General features: G+C 50.4%; 1 protein-coding gene across 1 annotated transcript in view; it reads left to right on the plus strand.

The window, feature by feature from the left end:
• Positions 1-24866, plus strand: part of LOC143804095 (uncharacterized) — a 40916-nt gene that overhangs the window by 8734 nt on the left and 7316 nt on the right. The window contains exons 4-14 of the mRNA XM_077281831.1: positions 5205-5297; positions 5366-5431; positions 5518-5595; positions 5841-6518; positions 6633-6727; positions 12070-12142; positions 13861-13919; positions 13996-14122; positions 17172-17249; positions 17383-17484; positions 17634-17720. Of these exons, the coding sequence (XP_077137946.1) occupies positions 5205-5297; positions 5366-5431; positions 5518-5595; positions 5841-6518; positions 6633-6727; positions 12070-12142; positions 13861-13919; positions 13996-14122; positions 17172-17249; positions 17383-17484; positions 17634-17720 (1536 nt within the window). The remainder of the gene's footprint in view (positions 1-5204; positions 5298-5365; positions 5432-5517; positions 5596-5840; positions 6519-6632; positions 6728-12069; positions 12143-13860; positions 13920-13995; positions 14123-17171; positions 17250-17382; positions 17485-17633; positions 17721-24866) is intronic.

Below are 24866 nucleotides of genomic sequence, written 5' to 3' on the forward strand. Positions count from 1 at the left end.
AATGAGCCCTTATAAGAGGATCTGCACCCCATGTAATAGGGAGTCTCTGTACTGACACTATGTGGTCGCTGTGTGCACTGCACCCCATGTAATAGGGAGTCTCTGTACTGACACCATGTGGTCGCTGAGTGTACTGCACCCCATGTATTAGGGAGTCTCTGTACTGACACCATGTGGTAGCTGTGTGCACTGCACCCCATGTATTAGGGAGTCTCTGTACTGACACCATGTGGTCGCTGAGTGTACTGCACCCCATGTATTAGGGAGTCTCTGTACTGACACCATGTGGTCGCTGTGAGCACTGCACCACATGTAATAGGGAGTGTCTGTACTGACACTGTGGTCGCTGAGTGCACTGCACCCCATGTAATAAGGAGTCTCTGTACTGACACTGTGGTCGCTGTGTGCACTGCACCCCATGTAATAAGGAGTCTCTGTACTGACACTGTGGTCGCTGAGTGCACTGCACCCCATGTAATAAGGAGTCTCTGTACTGACACTGTGGTCGCTGTGTGCACTGCACCACATGTAATAGGGAGTCTCTGTACTGACACTGTGGTCGCTGTGTGCACTGCACCCCATGTATTAGGGAGTCTCTGTACTGACACTGTGGTCGCTGAGTGTACTGCACCCCATGTATTAGGGAGTCTCTGTACTGACACCATGTGGTCGCTGAGTGTACTGCACCCCATGTAATAGGGAGTCTCTGTACTGACACCATGTGGTCGCTGTGTGCACTGCACCCCATGTAATAGGGAGTCTCTGTACTGACACCATGTGGTCGCTGTGTGCACTGCACCCCATGTAATAGGGAGTCTCTGTACTGACACCATGTGGTCGCTGAGTGTACTGCACCCCATGTATTAGGGAGTCTCTGTACTGACACTGTGGTTGCTGTGTGCACTGCACCCCATGTAATAGGGAGTCTCTGTACTGACACCATGTGGTCGCTGTGTGCACTGCACCCCATGTAATAGGGAGTCTCTGTACTGACACCATGTGGTCGCTGTGTGCACTGCACCCCATGTAATAGGGAGTCTCTGTACTGACACCATGTGGTCGCTGAGTGTACTGCACCCCATGTATTAGGGAGTCTCTGTACTGACACTGTGGTTGCTGTGTGCACTGCACCCCATGTAATAGGGAGTCTCTGTACTGACACCATGTGGTCGCTGAGTGTACTGCACCCCATGTATTAGGGAGTCTCTGTACTGACACCATGTGGTCGCTGAGTGTACTGCACCCCATGTATTAGGGAGTCTCTGTACTGACACTGTGGTCGCTGTGTGCACTGCACCCCATGTAATAGGGAGTCTCTGTACTGACACCATGTGGTCGCTGAGTGTACTGCACCCCATGTAATAGGGAGTCTCTGTACTGACACTGTGGTCGCTGTGTGCACTGCACTTCATGTATTAGGGAGTCTCTGTACTGACACCATGTGGTCGCTGTGAGCACTGCACCCTGTGTAATAGGGAGTCTCTGTACTGACACCATGTGGTCGCTGTGTGCACTGCACCCCATGTAATAGGGAGTCTCTGTACTGACACCATGTGGTCGCTGAGTGCACTGCACCCCATGTAATAGGGAGTCTCTGTACTGACACTGTGGTCGCTGAGTGCACTGCACCCCATGTAATAAGGAGTCTCTGTACTGACACTGTGGTCGCTGACTGTACTGCACCCCATGTATTAGGGAGTCTCTGTACTGACACTGTGGTCGCTGAGTGTACTGCACCCCATGTAATAAGGAGTCTCTGTACTGACACTGTGGTCGCTGTGAGCACTGCACCCCATGTAATAGGCAGTGTCTGTACTGACACTGTGGTCCCTGTGTGCACTGCACCCCATGTAATAGGGAGTCTTTGTACTGACACCATGTGGTCGCTCTGTGCACTGCACCCCATGTAATAGGCAGTGTCTGTACTGACACTGTGGTCCCTGTGTGCACTGCACCCCATGTAATAGGGAGTCTCTGTACTGACACCATGTGGTCGCTGAGTGTACTGCACCCCATGTAATAGGGAGTCTCTGTACTGACACTGTGGTCGCTGTGTGCACTGCACCCCATGTAATAGGGAGTCTCTGTACTGACACCATGTGGTCGCTGAGTGTACTGCACCCCATGTATTAGGGAGTCTCTGTACTGACACCATGTGGTCGCTGAGTGTACTGCACCCCATGTATTAGGGAGTCTCTGTACTGACACCATGTGGTAGCTGTGTGCACTGCACCCCATGTAATAGGGAGTGTCTGTACTGACACTGTGGTCGCTGAGTGCACTGCACCCCATGTAATAAGGAGTCTCTGTACTGACACTGTGGTCGCTGTGTGCACTGCACCCCATGTAATAAGGAGTCTCTGTACTGACACTGTGGTCGCTGAGTGCACTGCACCCCATGTAATAAGGAGTCTCTGTACTGACACTGTGGTCGCTGTGTGCACTGCACCACATGTAATAGGGAGTCTCTGTACTGACACTGTGGTCGCTGAGTGTACTGCACCCCATGTATTAGGGAGTCTCTGTACTGACACCATGTGGTCGCTGAGTGTACTGCACCCCATGTAATAGGGAGTCTCTGTACTGACACCATGTGGTCGCTGTGTGCACTGCACCCCATGTAATAGGGAGTCTCTGTACTGACACCATGTGGTCGCTGTGTGCACTGCACCCCATGTAATAGGGAGTCTCTGTACTGACACCATGTGGTCGCTGAGTGTACTGCACCCCATGTATTAGGGAGTCTCTGTACTGACACTGTGGTTGCTGTGTGCACTGCACCCCATGTAATAGGGAGTCTCTGTACTGACACCATGTGGTCGCTGAGTGTACTGCACCCCATGTATTAGGGAGTCTCTGTACTGACACCATGTGGTCGCTGAGTGTACTGCACCCCATGTATTAGGGAGTCTCTGTACTGACACTGTGGTCGCTGTGTGCACTGCACCCCATGTAATAGGGAGTCTCTGTACTGACACCATGTGGTCGCTGAGTGTACTGCACCCCATGTAATAGGGAGTCTCTGTACTGACACTGTGGTCGCTGTGTGCACTGCACTTCATGTATTAGGGAGTCTCTGTACTGACACCATGTGGTCGCTGTGAGCACTGCACCCTGTGTAATAGGGAGTCTCTGTACTGACACCATGTGGTCGCTGTGTGCACTGCACCCCATGTAATAGGGAGTCTCTGTACTGACACCATGTGGTCGCTGAGTGCACTGCACCCCATGTAATAGGGAGTCTCTGTACTGACACTGTGGTCGCTGAGTGCACTGCACCCCATGTATTAGGGAGTCTCTGTACTGACACTGTGGTCGCTGAGTGCACTGCACCCCATGTAATAAGGAGTCTCTGTACTGACACTGTGGTCGCTGACTGTACTGCACCCCATGTATTAGGGAGTCTCTGTACTGACACTGTGGTCGCTGAGTGTACTGCACCCCATGTAATAAGGAGTCTCTGTACTGACACTGTGGTCGCTGTGAGCACTGCACCCCATGTAATAGGCAGTGTCTGTACTGACACTGTGGTCCCTGTGTGCACTGCACCCCATGTAATAGGGAGTCTTTGTACTGACACCATGTGGTCGCTCTGTGCACTGCACCCCATGTAATAGGCAGTGTCTGTACTGACACTGTGGTCCCTGTGTGCACTGCACCCCATGTAATAGGGAGTCTCTGTACTGACACTGTGGTCGCTGAGTGTACTGCACCCCATGTAATAAGGAGTCTCTGTACTGACACTGTGGTCGCTGTGAGCACTGCACCCCATGTAATAGGCAGTGTCTGTACTGACACTGTGGTCCCTGTGTGCACTGCACCCCATGTAATAGGGAGTCTCTGTACTGACACTGTGGTCGCTGAGTGTACTGCACCCCATGTAATAAGGAGTCTCTGTACTGACACTGTGGTCGCTGTGAGCACTGCACCCCATGTAATAGGCAGTGTCTGTACTGACACTGTGGTCCCTGTGTGCACTGCACCCCATGTAATAGGGAGTCTCTGTACTGACACCATGTGGTCGCTGAGTGTACTGCACCCCATGTAATAGGGAGTCTCTGTACTGACACTGTGGTCGCTGTGTGCACTGCACCCCATGTATTAGGGAGTCTCTGTACTGACACCATGTGGTCGCTGAGTGTACTGCACCCCATGTATTAGGGAGTCTCTGTACTGACACTGTGGTCCCTGTGTGCACTGCACCCCATGTATTAGGGAGTCTCTGTACTGACACTGTGGTCCCTGTGTGCACTGCACCCCATGTAATAGGGAGTCTCTGTACTGACACTGTGGTCGCTGTGTGCACTGCACCCCATGTAATAGGGAGTCTCTGTACTGACACCATGTGGTCGCTGAGTGTACTGCACCCCATGTATTAGGGAGTCTCTGTACTGACACTGTGGTCGCTGAGTGCACTGCACCCCATGTATTAGGGAGTCTCTGTACTGACACTGTGGTCGCTGAGTGTACTGCACCCCATGTATTAGGGAGTCTCTGTACTGACACTGTGGTCGCTGAGTGTACTGCACCCCATGTATTAGGGAGTCTCTGTACTGACACCATGTGGTCGCTGAGTGTACTGCACCCCATGTAATAGGGAGTCTCTGTACTGACACCATGTGGTCGCTGTGTGCACTGCACCCCATGTAATAAGGAGTCTCTGTACTGACACTGTGGTCGCTGAGTGTACTGCACCCCATGTAATAGGGAGTCTCTGTACTGACACCATGTGGTCGCTGAGTGCACTGCACCCCATGTAATAGGGAGTCTCTGTACTGACACCATGTGGTCGCTGAGTGCACTGCACCCCATGTAATAGGGAGTCTCTGTACTGACACCATGTGGTCGCTGAGTGTACTGCACCCCATGTATTAGGGAGTCTCTGTACTGACACCATGTGGTCGCTGAGTGTACTGCACCCCATGTAATAGGGAGTCTCTGTACTGACACCATGTGGTCGCTGAGTGCACTGCACCCCATGTAATAGGGAGTCTCTGTACTGACACCATGTGGTCGCTGAGTGTACTGCACCCCATGTATTAGGGAGTGTCTGTACTGCCCATGTGGTCGCTGAGTGTACTGCACCCTGTGTAATAGGGGTCACTGCATTCCGTGTAACGGGGTCTTTGTACGAATTTCTGTTTTGCTGGAGCACACGCCATTTCTCTCATAGGTCATCAGTTTTCTTCTCTTGGACGTTGCAGGGTTTGGGCCGGATATCGTGCTGCGGATAAACTACCGAGGTTGTGCGGTTGAGGCGGAGGAACTTGAGCAGAGGGACATGAAGGCTGAGCCTGGTGAGTTGGGGTGCGGATGCCGCCTGCCTGTTTGCCCTCAGGTATCACGTCCTTTTTTTGTTGTCCAGATTTACTGCCTGTGAAAGACGAGGATCTAGGAGACCCTGCCACGTCCCCGCAGGACTGGACCCCAGGTAGCTGCCTCCAGTCCTCACACATACACATATATATATTGTCCCTTATTGCTCCGTCCATATATTTGCACGCTGTCTGCCCCCAGGTCTCGTACTTGACTCTCTGCACACCGGGATAGTAAAGGAGGAGGCGGAGGACGGAGGTTGTGGTTTCCAGATGTCCGGTAAGATGGCGGTAGAGCAGGCTGTTCGTATGACAGTGTGGATTCTGACAGTCTCCTCCTAAGCATGTAATAACCAGTGGTGACATAACCTAGCTCCTCTTACTTGCGGCACCCCTTGCTGGTTCAGGGTCACAGTGAGTGAGTGATCTGAGCTCCGGCACTGCAGATATACAGCTTTGGGTGTGACTGGAGCATTCAGCCACTTTCTGACCTTCCACCGAGGATTCACACTCTCTTTATTTCAGAATCTGGCCGTGAGTGGACCGTGACGAATTCCAGAGAGCCGACACCCGAGCAGACCTGTGGAGATTGGACTCGGAGGAAGGCGCTCGCCCGGCAGATTAAGTCCGTGGCCACGTTACACAAATCTGACCAAAACAAGCATCCTGACCCCATAGAGAACGAGGCGCCACCTCATTCACTACTCTTCCCAGTGTGTGAGCCCGAGCTTCCCCTCCCGGAGGTGGAGGACGATCTCGTCAGTTTGCAGCAGTGCGGTCAGGCGATTATTATCTGCGGTATTTGTGGCGAGAACTGCACAAACTTTAATTTCCAGATGCATATGAGGACACACACGGGGGAGAGGCCCTACAAGTGCACCCACTGCGAGAAGAGCTTCATCCGCGGCTTCCACCTCAAGATCCACCTGCGGACGCACACGGGGGAGAGGCCGTACAAGTGCCCCCAGTGCGACAAGAGCTTCCGAGACAACTCCAGCTTCGCCCGGCACCGGAAAATCCACACAGGGGTGAAACCTCATCAGTGCTCCACCTGCGGGAAGGCTTTCCGGAAAAAGTCCAACATGATAGATCATCAAAGGACACACACGGGGGAGAGGCCGTACAAGTGCCAGCACTGCGACAAGAGCTTCCACCAGAGGTCCAACCACCGGGTCCACGAGAGGACGCACCAAAGAAACAGCTGAGCCTCTGCCATACAGGAGCCTGTGGGCGAGATCAGTCCTCACCAGCTGAGGATGGGACTTTGGGCTTTCTCTGCCTCACATAAGATTGGGTTTATCAATTCTGTCTTTGTAGTGGTAAAGGAGTTCGACATTGGTGACCCTCCAACGGTCGGTGAGGATCTGACCCCCAGAACTGTGACTGATGAGCTGCCGGATGCACATGCTGGGGTCAGTACAGCTCCGTGCGCTGCTCCTAGAGAACTGAATGTCTTCGGAGCTGCTGTACTGAGAATGGCCACTGTTCAGTGTGTGGCGCTGTGCTGTTCGGACTCCTAATGTTAGCAGCCAGATGATTGTGGGGGTGTTAGACCCCTGTGAAGCCGATTGTTTATATTTTTTAAAGACCATGTTTTTTTGCTAAAAATATTCAAATTATTATTTTTTTTTGCAAAAAGGATTTTTCTAATACAAAGTAATGATAGGAGTTTTCCCTTCGATACTGTGGTCACGTCATCGCCATCACGTGCAGTGAGGAAGCACAAGTGCTGCACACTGCCACCATCCTCTACGACTAATCAGAGCGAACCAGTCCCGCTGTGCAAGGTCCTGTTATACCGCCTGTCAAGATAACAGCGGAGCAGACCCTGGTCGACCCAGCTAGGCTTGTAAAAGTTCATCTATCGAGGCTCGAGCTCAACAACATTAAATAAAGTAACCCCTGGGGTCTGTGCGTACTACACTGTGTCCAGTGTGACATTCTGAGATCATAGTAGGATACAGGAAATTCCCTGAGCCACTTTACATGGGAGAGCGCCCTCCCTTTCCCTAGAGCCACTGTACACGGAAGAGCGCCTTCCCTTCCCTTCCCCAAGAGCCGCCGGACACCGGGATGGCGCCCTTCCTTCCCCTAGAGCTGCTGTACACCGGGATGACGCCCTCCCCTCCGCTAGAGCCACTGTGCACAGGAGAGCGCCTTCCCTTCCCCTAGAGCCGCTGGACACTGGGATGACGCCCTCCCTTCCCCTAGAGCCGCCGGACAGCGGGATGGCGCCTTCCCTTCCCCTAGAGCCGCTGGACACCGGGATGACGCCCTTCCTTCCCCAAGAGCCGCCGGACACCGGGATGGCGCCCTTCCTTCCCCTAGAGCTGCTGTACACCAGGATGACGCCCTCCCCTCCGCTAGAGCCACTGTGCACAGGAGAGCACCCTCCCTTCCCCTAGAGCCACCGTACACTGGGATGACGCCCTCCCTTCCCCTAGATCCACCCTACACCGGGATGACGTCCTCTCTTCCCTTAGAGCCACCGTACACCAGGAGAGCACCCTCCCTTCCCCTAGATCCACCCTACACCGGGATGATGTCCTCCCCCTAGATCCACCCTACACCGGGATGACGCCCTCCCTTCCCCTAGATCCACCCTACACCGGGATGACGCCCTCCCTTCCCCTAGATCCACCCTACACCGGGATGACGCCCTCCCTTCCCCTAGATCCACCCTACACCGGGATGACGCCCTCCCTTCCCCTAGATCCACCCTACACCGGGATGACGTCTTCCCCTAGATCCACCCTACACCGGGATGACGTCTTCCCCTAGATCCACCCTACACCGGGATGACGCCCTCCCTTCCCTTAGATCCACCCTACACCGGGATGACGCCCTCCCTTCCCCTAGATCCACCCTACACCGGGATGACGCCCTCCCTTCCCCTAGATCCACCCTACACCGGGATGACGCCCTCCCTTCCCCTAGATCCACCCTACACCGGGATGACGCCCTCCCTTCCCCTAGATCCACCCTACACCGGGATGACGTCTTCCCCTAGATCCACCCTACACCGGGATGACGTCATCCCCTAGATCCACCCTACACCGGGATGACGCCCTCCCTTCCCCTAGATCCACCCTACACCGGGATGACGTCTTCCCCTAGATCCACCCTACACCGGGATGACGTCATCCCCTAGATCCACCCTACACCGGGATGACGCCCTCCCTTCCCCTAGATCCACCCTACACCGGGATGACGCCCTCCCTTCCCTTAGATCCACCCTACACCGGGATGACGCCCTCCCTTCCCCTAGATCCACCCTACACCGGGATGACGCCCTCCCTTCCCCTAGATCCACCCTACACCGGGATGACGCCCTCCCTTCCCCTAGATCCACCCTACACCGGGATGACGTCTTCCCCTAGATCTACCCTACACCGGGATGACGTCTTCCCCTAGATCCACCCTACACCGGGATGACGCCCTCCCTTCCCCTAGATCCACCCTACACCGGGATGACGTCTTCCCCTAGATCTACCCTACACCGGGATGACGTCTTCCCCTAGATCCACCCTACACCGGGATGACGCCCTCCCTTCCCTTAGATCCACCCTACACCGGGATGACGCCCTCCCTTCCCCTAGATCCACCCTACACCGGGATGACGCCCTCCCTTCCCCTAGATCCACCCTACACCGGGATGACGCCCTCCCTTCCCTTAGATCCACCCTACACCGGGATGACGCCCTCCCTTCCCCTAGATCCACCCTACACCGGGATGACGCCCTCCCTTCCCTTAGATCCACCCTACACCGGGATGACGCCCTCCCTTCCCCTAGATCCACCCTACACCGGGATGACGCCCTCCCTTCCCCTAGATCCACCCTACACCGGGATGACGCCCTCCCTTCCCCTAGATCCACCCTACACCGGGATGACGTCTTGCCCCCCCCCCCCTAGAGCCACCGTACACTGTTAAGGAGAAATGTCAGGGGATAAAGTGTTACATGGCGGCTGCGATGTGTCAGCACTGGTTGTACACCGCTCCTGATGGCATAATTAGGGGTGGTTCTGGCGCCGCCTACTGTTGTTCTCTGTGTCAGATGTTTGGGGGTCTGACACCCGGCTCCCACCGTCAGCGGCTCCACTTCCTGCACAGCGGCGTCCTCAAGAAACGGCAGAGCCCAGGAGCGGCCAGAAATGTTCTCCAGCCGTAAATTACACCAGAAAGCTGTGATGACTTTGTTTCCTGAGCTCCAACAACTTGATATCTACCAAGTGCGATAACGCTGCCGAGAAATCTCATAAATCCACCCTGCGCCCTTCTGCGAGGTGGGAACCTGCGGGTATGTGCACACTTTGCAGATTTGCCTGTGGAATTTTCTGTGCAGGTTCTTCTCTCTCTTGCCAAAAAACGCAGGTGCGGATTTGCTGTGTTTTTTCCATGCGGATTTGTCTGCCTTTTTGTAACCTAAATAAAGCTAACATAGTTCAACAAAAAAAAATTGTGATGTAATTTCTTGTCCAACCTCTTCACTTACATACTCCACTGAAGAATAGTGTTTATACACACAGACAGATAGATCTATAGATGGCTAGATGATCGATAGAAGATAGATAAATACCAAGCCCAACGTTTAGTAATAAACATAATAAAACGATACATACAGTTAAATAAAGACACACAAAATCTGCGTTAGGCTGGGGTCACACTTGTGAGACATACGAGTCTCGCACCTCAATACCCGGCATTCGGACCGGAGCGTTCAGCTACGTAGAGATACAGGCAGCCGCACACTCCGGACCCAAGTGCCGGTGGCAGTGCTGGGTATTGATGTGCGAGTTTCTCACAAGTGACTCCGGCCTTAAACGCAATATCTGTTTAATTTTAAAAGATGGAAAAATATGGCGTGGGCTCCCGCGCAATTCTCAAGTCCAGAGTGGGAAAGCCAGCAACTGGGGGACTGATGTTTGTAGCCTGAGAAGGGGGTAATACCCATGGCCCCTCCCCAGGCTATGAATATCAACCTGCAGCTGTATTTTTAGCCTTTACTGGCTATTAACATAGGGGACCCCCCCCCCCCCCCCAAAGGAAAACAAAAAAGTTGTGGGGTCCCCCTATAATTAATAGCCAGGCTACACAGACAGGTGTGGGCTGATACTCAGCCTAGGAAGGGGCCATGGATATTGCCCCCTCCCTGGCTACAAATACCAGCTGCCATTTCTGGCGCTTAGCCCCTCTCTTCCCACTGCCCTGTAGCGGAGGCATATGAGGTAATAAGGGGTTAATGTCACCTTTTGTATTGTAAGGTGACATTAAGTCTGGTTAGTAATGGCGAAGCGTCAATAAGACACCTATCCATTACTAATCCTATAGTAGTGAAAGAGTTTAAAATACTTTGTTTTTGTTTTTTTATCTTTATTTCACCATATTTACAACCACGCCTAAATCCTCGAGGCCAGCGATCGCCTGCAAAAAGTAAACCAACCGTATACCTGTCTGACGCAGTCCAATACAATTGTCCCACCACGGTCTCCCCTATACAGCAAGTGACATCGGGTGATGTCACCGCTCTATAGACCTTCAGAGACACAGTGACAGGAGACAATGGCTCCTGCAGTGTGATCACTAAGGGTTTAGTGAGTTCATTGCTCTCACTTTACGGCACTGCTGCGTGAGAATTTTCCCATGCAGCTGGGCCCCACTATGAACTATACTGTACCCACAGCGGCGGAAGGATACAGTGCGGAAGGATACCTTCCGTCATTGTGTCACCGGAGCCCCTGGAGGGCGGTCGCATCAGCTGATGTCGCTGCTCTCCACGGGAGATTGTCGTGGGACACTATTACATGGATTACTGCGGATCAGGGAGTATAGTGTTGGTTCATTATTTCTAGATTTCTTACAGGGGATCGATGGCTTCGGGGACTAGGTGATTGGTGAGTATGTACTCTATGTTGTATGTCTATATGTGTGTATGTAATATATATATTTTTTTTTTTACACTTGAACACGGTAGCCGGATGATGGGACTATACTATCCCATCATCCGGCTAGCTGTCACTGTAGAAGACATAGCCGGATGGGACTAGTAGTCCTATCGGACGATGCCTGCCTACCCACAGCCCCACGCACACACACACTCAGCCTCCTCCCGATCTGCAGCGTTTCTCGCACCCAACTCCGCAGCAGATCCACAAACAGAATGGACATGGTCCTTTTTTGAATCTGCGGAGTTTTCAGCACCATTAGCACAGCATTTTTTCCCCCCCATTGATTTACATTGTGCTGTAAATCACTTGCGGATCCGCAGGAAATCTGCAACGTGCACACAGCCTGCGGCGCCGTCCGGACGACGATCACTGCGGATCTCGAGGACGGGACGATACGTGACAGGCTGCGGGGAAAGGGTTAATCAGGACGAAATAATCTGAGTACAAATTACTAATAACCGAGAGCGAAAGTGACGGCAGCGAGAGGCGCGGTGTGGCGTACACGGTGTGGCGTACACGGCCTCATGGCGCTGTTCACACCGCAAACCTGACAGAACAAGAGAGAAGACGCAACATCCACAGTGACCGCTCCGCCTGATGAGGGCGCTGCCCGCACACACACGCCCCCTAAAGAGCGAAACAACCACACAGTGCGGCCGCCCGGCTCTATTGGCGCGAAACCGCTGCCGGAGCAGCTATATATACATATATGGGCGGGCTCTACACAAACCACGCCTATCAACAACATCCGGCCATTGAGGGCAATCACGTGATCTATTAACACCTTCTTATCTTCTGTGCGCAGGCGCTGACATACCTGCCATTTCCGGTTCCGAGTTCATGTGAAAGAGAAGAAGAGCCGGAGTCCAAGCAGCCGGGTGAGAACTCAGCGGTGACCCGGGGACGGCCCTTTATAGGGGGGAAATCCCGGGGACGGCCCGTTATAGGGGGAGGAGACCCGGGGGCGGCCCGTTATAGGGGGAGGAGACCCGGGGGCGGCCCGTTATAGGGAGGAAATCCCGGGGACGGCCCGTTATAGGGGGGAAATCCCGGGGACGGCCCGTTATAGGGGGAGGAGACCCGGGGGCGGCCCGTTATAGGGGGAGGGGACCCGGGGGCGGCCCGTTATAGGGGGAGGAGACCCGGGGGCGGCCCGTTATAGGGGGGAAATCCCGGGGACGGCCCGTTATAGGGGGGAAATCCCGGGGACGGCCCGTTATAGGGGGAGGAGACCCGGGGGCGGCCCGGTATAGGGGGAGGGGACCCGGGGGCGGCCCGGTATAGGGGGAGGGGACCCGGGGACGGCCCGTTATAGGGGGGGGTGAGACCCGGTGACGGCCCGTTATAGGGGGGGGGGACCCGGGGGGCGGCCCGGTATAGGGGGGAGGGGACCCGGGGACGGCCCGTTATAGGGGGAGGGGACCCGGGGGCGGCCCGTTATAGGGGAGGAGACCCGGGGGCGGCCCGTTATAGGGGGGAAATCCCGGGGACGGCCCGTTATAGGGGGGAAATCCCGGGGACGGCCCGTTATAGGGGGAGGGGACCCGGGGGCGGCCCGGTATAGGGGGAGGGGACCCGGGGGCGGCCCGGTATAGGGGGAGGGGACCCGGGGACGGCCCGTTATAGGGGGGGGTGAGACCCGGTGACGGCCCGTTATAGGGGGGGGACCCGGGGGGCGGCCCGGTATAGGGGGGAGGGGACCCGGGGACGGCCCGTTATAGGGGGAGGGGACCCGGGGGCGGCCCGTTATAGGGGAGGAGACCCGGGGGCGGCCCGTTATAGGGGGGAAATCCCGGGGACGGCCCGTTATAGGGGGGAAATCCCGGGGACGGCCCGGTATAGGGGGAGGGGACCCGGGGGCGGCCCGGTATAGGGGGAGGGGACCCGGGGGCGGCCCGGTATAGGGGGAGGGGACCCGGGGACGGCCCGTTATAGGGGGGGGTGAGACCCGGTGACGGCCCGTTATAGGGGGGGGGGGACCCGGGGGGCGGCCCGGTATAGGGGGGAGGGGACCCGGGGACGGCCCGTTATAGGGGGAGGGGACCCGGGGGCGGCCCGGTATAGGGGGAGGAGACCCGGGGGCGGCCCGTTATAGGGGGGAAATCCCGGGGACGGCCCGTTATAGGGGGGAAATCCCGGGGACGGCCCGTTATAGGGGGAGGAGACCCGGGGGCGGCCCGGTATAGGGGGAGGAGACCCGGGGGCGGCCCGGTATAGGGGGAGGGGACCCGGGGGCGGCCCGTTATAGGGGGAGGGGACCCGGGGGGCGGCCCGTTATAGGGGGAGGAGACCCGGGGGCGGCCCGGTATAGGGGGAGGAGACCCGGGGGCGGCCCGGTATAGGGGGAGGGGACCCGGGGGCGGCCCGGTATAGGGGGAGGGGACCCGGGGACGGCCCGTTATAGGGGGGGGTGAGACCCGGTGACGGCCCGTTATAGGGGGGGGGGACCCGGGGGGCGGCCCGGTATAGGGGGGAGGGGACCCGGGGACGGCCCGTTATAGGGGGAGGGGACCCGGGGGCGGCCCTTTGGGGGGTATTGAGGACCCCGGGGACGGCTTCTTATAGGAGGTGACATTCTAGTCTGTTCGCAGATGACTCCGGACGATGATGGAGACGTTTCCGGAGAAGACGACATGTGACTCGCTCTCTGCCATGGTAGGAATGGAGGACGAGTGTTCTGTGACTTGTGGTTCCTCGTCTACCAGCGTTTCATCTTCTCTGGTCTCCTCAGGTGACGGTGACGTTTCACGACGTGGCCGCCTGCTTTGAGGAGGAGGATTGGGACGTGATGGAGGAGTGGCAGCGAGAACTGTACAGGAACGCCATGAAGGAGATTCACCGCGTCCTGCAGGATCTGGGTGAGAGGCCGACAGCTCCCTCCAGTGGAGGCTACTGGGCACTGCACCCCCTGACTGCACAGCTCCTGCTGTCACTGTTGTTTTACTCTTGTCACTGCACAATTGTTATCCTCTAGTCACACCCAGAGCTGCGCACACACTGGCTGTTCTCCAGTCACAGAGCTGCAGGTTAGGTTCATTTCTTAGTTGCTCCCAGAACTGAATCCACATGTGTTATCCTGTGGACACTTATTCTTGGTTCTCGCTCCAGAAAGAAGGTGCAGTAGTCGGCTTTGCCATGTGTCGCTGGCAGCTGCATAATGATCCGGGGACGGAGGAGCCAGGGATCCAACAAGGAGTCCGTCACGCCTGTGAACTGTCACATACTGGGTGTCTGGGATACGCCTTCACCATGGTGTAACCAAGAATGCCTTCCCCCTCCTTATACCCATAACTGAGCCTCCTGAGGCTGCAACACAAAATCCCAGTCAACGTAGAAAGAAGACAGGAAAAGCCACAAACCTGATCCTACAACATAGCGGCTGTATTCACCTAATGTGTGTGTATAATATATATATATATATATATACACCCATGTTGTTGAAGTGTTGGCACCTTTGAAATTCTTCCAGTAAATGAAGTATTTCTCCCAGAACGTTATCACAGTTCCCCATGTTTTGTTATACTCAGGTTTATTTCCTTTGTGTGTTTTGGAACAACACATAAAATAGAGGGAAAAAAAAGCAAATTGAACATAATTTCACACAGAACCCAAAAAATGGGCCCGGTAGAAGTCTTGGCACCTTTCTAAAGTTGTGGGTAAAGAATTTTATTTCAAGCATTGAATGCATGTTCACACTCACCTGTGGCAAGTAACAGGTGGCAATATGGAAGTCACACCTAAAATTAAAATTAAAAAAAAGGGAGAATTTGACTCAATCCTTGCATTGCGTGTTTGTGTGCGCCACACTAAGGGCTCATACTCACCTGCGAGAAACTCGGATAAGTCTCGCACCTCAATACCCGGCACTCAGATCAGAGCGTGCGGCCGCATAGGAATACATGCAGCTGCACGCTCCACTCCTGAGTGCCGGGTGCAGTGCCGGGTATTGACGTGCGAGACTTATCCGAGTTTCTCGCAGGTGAGTATGAGCCCTTAGAATGGAGATCGGAACAAGGAGAAGAAGAGAAATGTCTCAGGACTGGAGAGCCAAAACTGGTGTACAATATCAACAATCTCTAGGTTACAAGTCCATCTGCAGAGATCTTGGTGTTTCTTTGTCCACAGGTTTACGACGCATGGCACTGTAGCTAATCTGCATGGATGTGGACGGCAGAGAAGAATTGATGAAAGGTTGCAACGCAGGATAGTCCGGATGGTGGATAAGCATTTCCAATCAAGGTCCAAAGAAATTCAAGCTGTCCTGCAGGCTCAGGAGGCATCAGTGTCAGCGTGATTTATCCATCCACATGTGAATTAAATGTAACCCTTTGGCAGGAAACCCATGAGGACCCAGACAAAATAGCTAGACTGCAGTTTGCCAAAATGTATGTAAGGAAGCCAAAATCCTTCTGGGAAAGTGTCTTCTGGACAGATGAGACCAAGATAGAGCTTTTTGGTGAAGCACATCATTCTACTGTTTCCATAAAATGGTATGGGGCCTACAAAGAAAAGAACACAGTACCTACAGTGAGATATGGTGAAGGTTCATAGATTTTTTTTTTTCTTTTTTTTTTGGGGTGGGGGGTGGTGTTTTGCTGCCTTGACTGTGTGCAAGATATGAAATCTGGAGATTACCGAAGGATTTTGGGTGGCAATGTAGTGTCCAATGTCAGGAAGCTGAGTGTGTGTCATGGGTCTTCCAGCAGGACAGTGACCCCAAACATCCTTCAAGAAGTCCCCAGAAATGGATGGAAACAAAGCGCTGGAGAGTTGTGAAGTGGCAGCAATGAGTTCGGATCTAAATCCCATAGATCCCCTGAGAAATATGAGAGCGGGAGCAGATTGTAAAAAGAGACGTCCAAGATCCCGGCTGAGAGGAAGAAGAAGCTTGTGGATGGTTATAGGAAGCGATGGATTGCAGTTATTTATTCCAAAGGGTGCAACCAAATATGTAGGAGGGCACCAACAGCTCTTTCTGGCCCATTTTTGGGGTTTTGTGTGAAATTATGTTCATTTTTTTTTCTCTCTGTTTTGTGTTGTTCCAAAACACACAAAGGAAATAAACGTGTTTATAACAAAACATGGGGAACTGTGATAATCATCTGTAACAATTTCAATGGTGCCAACACTTTTGGCAATGACTGTAGTAGGGATATATAATATTTTTTTTTTTTTTGGGGGGCGTGTATATATAGCAGGGGGGGGGGTTGTATATAGTAGTGATGTACGCGATGCTTGCACACATTCCCCCCCGTTGATCATTTTGCCCAGTGCCGGAGCAGTCAGTTGTCAGGAGTACGGGACTGTGTTTCGCGCACAGATGAGACGTGTCGGCAGCGGCCGTGTTGTCCGTAGTTTCTTGCTCTGCACGGATTGTGTCCACCATCATATTCCCTGCAGTATACAGGGGCATGTTATCTTTCACACAGAGAACGATCAGTGTTGGAGACGCCTCGGTGATCTGAAACGCGCAGTGTTCGTTCTCCAGACACCTGCTGTGATGCTTTTCATGGACGATTGGTTTTCAGTCCAGTTGCGTCCGTTCCTCAAGTTCTGCCTCTTCCATATAGAAGGGTCATGGCTTTTTTTTCCCTCTTGTCACATGTAAGGTTGAATTGACCATTTCGTAACTGCAGTTACATCTAGAGCTGCATTTACTCCAGTCACACTTCTAACTATGGTCCCAGCTTAGATGACGGGAGAACAAGTCCCATCTACACCACCAAGTAGATCCCACTGGTTACACCCACAGCCACGTTCACTACTTATTCTGCAGTCCCATCAATGGCTCTAGTGACATCCTAATCTGCGTTCGGTCATTATTCACATCCAAGGCTGCATGGAATTCCCACGTGTACTCTACATCCAGAGCTCCGTCCGCAGCCTCACGTTTCTTCCTCCTTCCAGGTTACAGGATCCTGAACCCAAATCTGCTGGTGAAGATCGAGAAGTCCAGCGATCGTGAGCGCGGCAAGCCGGCAACAAGTGAGTGCGAGCCGTATCACCGCACGGTCAGTGTATAGTGCTCGGTGGTGGAGACAATGTGTGGAGATGTGGACATCATGGCTGCCGCCACCGCGGACGTGTGACCTCTTCATGTCTCGTGTCGCACTGACAGGTGCTGTTGTCCTCGTTCCGGACATTCTTCTAAAAATACAACGACATGAGGTGGAGGAAATCATCCCGGAAAAAGAGACGACAAGAGGACAACCTATCCGAGGTCAGGTCTATATGCGGCTCGTGTGACCGTTATCTCATAATCGGGTGCGGTGGGTGATGTGGCCTTGTGGAGCGATCACCGGGGAGGAACTAGCTGTGGGATGGCACAGCGCCTTGTCTGTTGTCATGTGACCCGACGGTATCTTGCAGGAAGTCGAGCACGAAAACGGGAACGTCCGATGAAAGTAAAACGGGAGAATGACGTGTATCACTCCGAGACAGACTCCAGGGATCAAGGTGAGCACTGTCCCCTAGCTCCAGGCCTTTGGTGTCTGAATGGTCTTCTGCCCCTATTATTCCTCTCCCTACATCACGGCGGTCACCTGACCCATTTCCTCCCTGCGTCGTGGTGGTCTACTGAATGCACCAAACCAGTCAATTCCCTGCATCATGACTGTTACATAGGTTTAGAAAAGACCCCGGTCCATCAAGTTCAACCTTTCGCCACCAATTTATACACCTTGTCTCCAAATTATTCCTAACCCACAATGTTCTGTGTACTGAGGAAATCCTCCAGCACTCGTATAAAGGCTGTTATAGTGTCGGCCATTGCTACCTCTTGTTGTGGTCGGCCTTCACAGTCTGACTGCAGGGTCTTTGGAAGGAAGAAGTCCTGTGCCGTCCTTTGTGCTGACCACACATTTATTTATACATTAAAAAAAGACGTCTCAAAGGAGATCTCATTTCTAAACTAAACAAGCCCCACTTTTCCAACATGCCATCATAGGAGAGGCCTCTATCCCGCTTACTAATCTAGTTGCCACCTTTGAACTGACCCTATCTTCTGATTGTCCTTTTTAAAATGTGGAGCCCAAAACTGGATCCCATATTCTAGATGTGGCCTCAGAGGTGATTTATAAGGGGGTAGCAATATATTGGGATCTGCAGGACTTTATCTTTTATACACCCTGAAATATTGTTTGCTTTTGCAGCTGCTGCTTGACATTGAGTGCTGCTGCTCAGCTTTGTAACTAGAATCCCCCGTCCTTCTCCCGTTCTGTGGTCCCGAGTATTCTCCCGTCTAATTTATATGAAGCTATAGGATTACTCTGTCCTTGGTGCATTACTCTAGATTTATCTACATTAATCTAATTTGCCAGGGTTCTCCCATTCAGACATCTTATCCGGATCATATTGTAATGTCAGGGTTAGATTTTTGTTTCCTACATAGTTTGGTGTCATCAGCAAAGAATAAAATTAAGAATCAGACGGAGGCTTTACTCTCAATCCCATCCACAAGGTCATTAATAAAGAGATTAAAAATAATCAGCCCCAGTACCAATACCTGCGATCCCCACTGCTCACAGTACGGATCCTTGCCGTCCCCACTACTTTCGGTACAGATCCTCGCTGTCCCCACTGCCCTCGATACAGATCCGTCACGGGTTTATTGCGGCAGAGATGCCAGACGACAGCGTCGGGTTTCTCCTTCTGCCCTGATTAGAAGCACTTCACCTTCATATTAAACTGTGCAAGTTTTTTTTGGCAGTGCAGGGGTTAACCTGCTCTGTTGAGAGCTCCTGGAAGCTTTCCTGCATTAAGGTTCCCAGCTGTGCACTTTTAGCCACTCCCATCTTCTATATAATCTGGGCCCTGGCTAGCACTCATTGTCAGAGTAGCTTATGATGCATGGTTTAGGAGATGGTGGTTTGAGGTTGTTGTTTTGAGAAAGCGTATAGAATGTAAGCCCGCAAGGGCAGGGTCCTCTCCCCTCTGTATCAGTCTGTCATTGTTAGTTTTGTTTAATGTAAGTGATATTTGTATTTTGATGAAACCCCTTCTCATGTACAGCACCATGGAATTAATGGTGCTTGTTGTGAATTTGGATTCTGGGCTCCCCCGGTGGCCGCTTGTGGAATTGGACTTGTCATCCTCTTTCCTGTTTCACCTGATTCCATCAGTAGTGGGTGTCGCTATTTAAGCTCATTTCTCTGGTGGTTTCTTGCCGGTCAACAATGTTATCTGATGCCTCTCAGTGCTTGTTCCTGCTTCTAGACAACTACTGATAAGTTGGACTTTTGTCCATGTTTCATTTTGCCTATTTGTTCCAGTTCACAGCTGAAGTTTTGTTACTGTGTCTGGAAAGCTCTCGTTGATCAGGGATTGCTACTCTGGCGTTATGAGTTAATGCCAGAGTTTAAGGTAATCTCTGGATGGTGTTTTGTTAGTATTTTTCTGCTGACCATGAAAGTATACTGTCTGTCTTCTGCTATCTAGTAAGCGGACCTCAAATTTGCTAAGACTATTTTCCTGCTGCGTTTGTTGTTTCATCTGAACTCACCGTCATTATATGTGGGGGGCTACTGTCTTCTTTGGAATATTTCTCTAGAGGTGAGCCAGGTCTTATATTTCCCTCTGCTAGCTATTTAGGTCTTAGGCCAGAGCTGGGCATCTAGCGATTAATAGGAAATGCTACCTGGCTATTTCTAGTTGCGCGGCAGGCTTAGTTCATGGTCAGTATAGTTCCATCTTCCGAGAGCTTGTCCCTCTATAGGCTTGCTATGATCTCTGCCTGCAGAGATCATGATAGGTGCTATATAAATAAATAATGATGATGATAATTTAGAGAACGTACCATTTATGATGACTTTGTTTCCTGCCATTTAGCCAGTTCCTTACCCATCTGCATATAGTTTCCCACAGTTCTTGCTTTTGTAGCTTCAGTATAAGGCTGTTAAAGTGGTACAGGATCAGATGCCTTTATAAAGTCCAGATAAATCACATCACAGCGGCATTACCAGCATCCAGATCTGCATTCACCTCCTCGTAGAAACACAGCATGTTGTCACTTGACGTATCCTTCATGAATCCATGCTGGTTGTCGGTTATTATATTATTCTCTGTATATATCTCTGCATGTCATTTCTTATGATGCCCTCATATGTCACACTACAGATGTCAGACTTACCGGACTGTAGTTACCTGGCTCCACCTTCTTACCTTTCTTTAAATATCGGAACCACATCCAACAAACCTGTAGCACCAGCCCTGTTACAAGAGAGTCTAAGAATATGAGATACAGCGGTCTGTCAGTTCCCAAGCTCGGCTCCCTCAGTATCCATGGATGAATGCCATCTGGGCCAGGGGATTTGTCACTCTTTCATTTGCTCAGTCGTGGGCGTACTTTTTCTTCTGTTTAAACTAGTTCTATCTGGTCAGGTCTTTGGTGAACACGGACGAAATGCATCTGTTTAACATCTCAGCCTTTTCTTTGTCCTCTATAATTATGCTGTTGTTATAGTCTTTTAACCCCTTCACCCTGAAGTCTGTTTTCACCTTCCTGACTAGGCCAATTTTCACAATTCTGACCTCTGTCACTTTGAGGTCATAACACTGGAACGCTTTCATGGATCCCTGTGGTTCTGATAATGTTTTCTCGTAATATATTGTACTTCATAATAGTGGTAACATTTTTTATATGACTGCGTTTATTTGTGAATTAAACGGAAATTTGGCACAAATTTCCCAATTTTCAAATTTTTAATCTTTATGCCCTTAAATCAGAGAGTAATATCGCACAAAATAGGTAATATGTAACATTTCCCCCATGTCTACCTCACATCAGCAAAATTTTGGAAAAATATATATTTTTTTTGTTAAGACATTATAAGGATTAAAAATTGACAACCATTTTTTTTTTTTTTTTTTTTTTTTTTTTTTATTTATTTATTTTTTTTAGGGCCTGCCTCACAGTTGAAGTGACTTTGAGGGGGTCTATATAACAGAAAATTCCCAAAGGTGACACCATTCTAAACACTGCACCCCTCAAGGTGCTCAAAACCACATTCATGAAGTTTATTAACCCTTTAGGTGCTTCACAGGATTTTTTGGAATGTGAAAGGAAAAAGAAAATTACTTTCAGAAAAATTTTCCTTTAGACTGTTTTTTTTTTTTTTTTTTTCTTTTTCTTTTTTTTCCAAACTTTCGCAAGGGTAACAGGAGAAAATAGACCATACAATGTGTTGTGCAATTTCTCCTTAGCATGCCGATGCTCCATATGTCGGGGAAATCTACTCTTTAGGCGCACAGAAGGGAAGGAACGCCAGTTCACTTTTTGAATGTAAAATTTGCTGGAATAATTTGCAGACGCCATGTCATGTTTGGAGAGCCCCTGATGTGCCTAAACAGTGGAAACCCCCCCCACAAGTGACCCCATTTTGGAAACCAGACCCCTTCGGGAACTTATCTAGATGTGTATTGAGCACTTTGAACCCCCTGGTACTTCACAGAAGTTTATAACGTTAAGCTGTGAAAATAAAAAAAAAATCTAATTTTTCCGGCAAAAATCTTCTTTTGCTCCAAATTTTGCATTTTCACAAGGGTAACAGGGAAAAAATGGACACTAAAATTTGTTGTGCAATTTCTCCTGAGTTTACCGATACCCCATATGTCATTGAAAACTACTTTTGAGGCACAGTGCAAAGCTCAGAAGGGAAGAAGCCCCATATTACAGTGCAGATTGTGCTTCACTTGTTTGTGTGCCATGTTACCACCTCAGCCGCTCTACGAATGTAACACATCAGAACCCCCCATAAGTGACCCCATTTTACAAACTAAACCTCTCAATGAATTAATCTAGGGGTGCAGTGATCATATTGACACCACAGGTGTGTCACCGACTTTTATACCATTGAGCAGTGAAGATAAAATAATTTACATTTTTATCACCAAGATTGTGTTAGCCCCAAGTTTTACATTTTCACACTGCGCAATGGGTAAAAATGGCACCACAACTTGTCCCACAGTTTCTACTGAACATGGCAATACCCCATATGTTGCTGTGCAATACTGCTTAGCCATGTGGAGAGACTCAGGAGGGACGGAGCTTTGTCTCCTGGAACTCAGATTTTCCTGGAATAGTTTGTGGATTCTATGTAAAGAGCCTCTAAGTGATAGAAATGCAGAATCCCCCCTCAAATTACCCCATTTTGGAAATTATACCCCTTTGGGAATTTATCAACAGATGTAGTGACGATTTTGAATCCATAAGTGTTTTTCAGAAACAAGCAGCAGTGGATGTTGCTAAATGAAAATTGCAAACTGGCGTAGTGACCAGTACACTGTAGTGACCAGTACGTTGCAGTGACCAGTACATTATGCCCAGCTCGTGCTTCTGGAGACACGCACCTGTAAACTAGGTGGGCTCTCATCACTGCAGAAATGCCAACATGTGGGCGCTAAATGTTGTTTAGGCACACTGGGGCTCAGAAGGGAGGGGGGCATTTGGATTCGGGAGTGGATAATTTGCTGAATATCTTTTGGCAGGTGAGGAGCCATTTTGCTTTCCCAGAGCCTTAGTGCTACCAGTAATGTGGAAGCCCCCTATATTTCCATTAACAGATGACAGACCTCGGTGGGGACTTGCTCTTTTTGTGGATTGAGTTGAAGCTTTTATTGGGACATTTTACATAACGTTTAGGATCATTTATCCGGCACTCTACGCTGTGCACTTACATCAGGGTTTCCATCTAAATCTCCGAGTGATGTGACATATGAAACCCCCAATGGATCCATTCACTATAATGAGGCAGCAGACTTACTCTGGATTCTGTCTGGCCTCTCTTCCATGGTATTCTTTGTTTCAGAAGAGCACAAAACTCTTGCCTATGGCACTTTTATACAATCCTGAAAAGACGCACTGCCGGATCACAGGTTCTATGGCGTCCACACTGCCTCCATCTGCCTCATTATATGGAATCTTCTGCCGGGTGTTCCATCTGAATCATGTATTTCAGAGAATTACACTGAAACACCGGTGTAAGTGCTCAGCGTAGCGTGCAGGATAAATGTGTGCCGTGCCTTACTGCAATCTTTGGGAGGTATAATGAAAAAAACAGCATGTGAAAATTTTTTTTTTTTTTTTACTCTGTTCCTCCTGCGGTATAAGTGATTAGACGACTTTATTTTTTTGGGTCGGTGCGATTACAGCGATATCAGATTTATATCAGATTTTTATGTTTGTCAGCTGTCACAGACTAAAAGACGCTTTTTATTGTCATCACCACATTTTGAGAGCTATAATTTTTTCCATATTTTGGCCGATAGTCATGTGAGGGCTTTTTTGCGGGACGAGCTGATGTTTTTATTGGTACCATTTTCAGGCATTTTTTTAATTTATTTATTTTTTGATCGCTTACTATTCCGATTTTGGGAGACAGAATGAACAAAAACCAGCAATTCAGGAATTGCTTTTTGTTTTTCTCCGTTCTGCGTGTGGTAAAATTGGTAAGGCAGCTTTATTCTTCGGGTCAGTACGATTACAGGAATACCCAATTTATGTAGTTTTTCTTATGTTTTGGAGCTTTTACACCATAAAATCTATTTTATAGAAAAAATATTTTTGCTTTATTCTGATCTATACTTTTTTTTTTTTTTTTCCTGATGATGGAGCTGTATGGCAGCTTGTTTTTGCGGGACAAGATGACGTTTTCAGTGGTACAATGTTTATATCCATCTTTTTGATTGGGTTTTATTGCACTTTTTGTTTGGCCATATGATAAAGCATTTTTTTTTTTTAACGGTGTTCACTGAAGGGGTTAACGAGAGGGACCGTTTTATAGAGCGGATCGTTACGGATGCAGCAATACCAAATATGACAAGATATCGGGTCTCTTCAGACCTACAGACAACCACCCATTCCTGCTAAAGCATGTGGGGACAAATGACACCGCAAGAAACGACCTGGAAACCATCTGCAGTGACTTTGAAAACTTAGGTAAGAAAGTGAAAGAACTGGGAGTGCAGGTGATCTTCTCTTCCATCCTCCCAGTGGATGGCCATGGAGCAAGGAGGTGGAATAAGATTCTGCAGGTGAACAACTGGCTACGATGATGGTGCCATCAGCGAGGATTTGGATTTCTGGATCACGGCGTGAATTACCTATACGATGGACTGCTTGCTAGAGATGGGGTGCACCTTACGAAGACTGGAAAACATGTATTAGGAAATCGCCTTGCTACACTCATCAGGAGAGCTTTAAACTAGAACAATGTGAGAAGGGAAACAAAAGGCCAGAAAAAGCCACACACCTGACAAATACAGGTCCTTCTCAAAAAATTAGCATATAGTGTTAAATTTCATTATTTACCATAATGTAATGATTACAATTAAACTTTCATATATTATAGATTCATTATCCACCAACTGAAATTTGTCAGGTCTTTTATTGTTTTAATACTGATGATTTTGGCCTACAACTCCTGATAACCCAAATAACCTGTCTCAATAAATTAGCATATTTCAACCGTCCAATCAAATAAAAGTGTTTTTTAATAACAAACAAAAAACCCATCAAATAATAATGTTGTTATGCACTCAATTCTTGGTCGGGAATCCTTTGGCAGAAATGACTGCTTCAATGCGGCGTGGCATGGAGGCAATCAG

This window comes from Ranitomeya variabilis, chromosome 2 (assembly GCF_051348905.1).
Source record: "Ranitomeya variabilis isolate aRanVar5 chromosome 2, aRanVar5.hap1, whole genome shotgun sequence".
NCBI lineage: Eukaryota > Metazoa > Chordata > Amphibia > Anura > Dendrobatidae > Ranitomeya > Ranitomeya variabilis.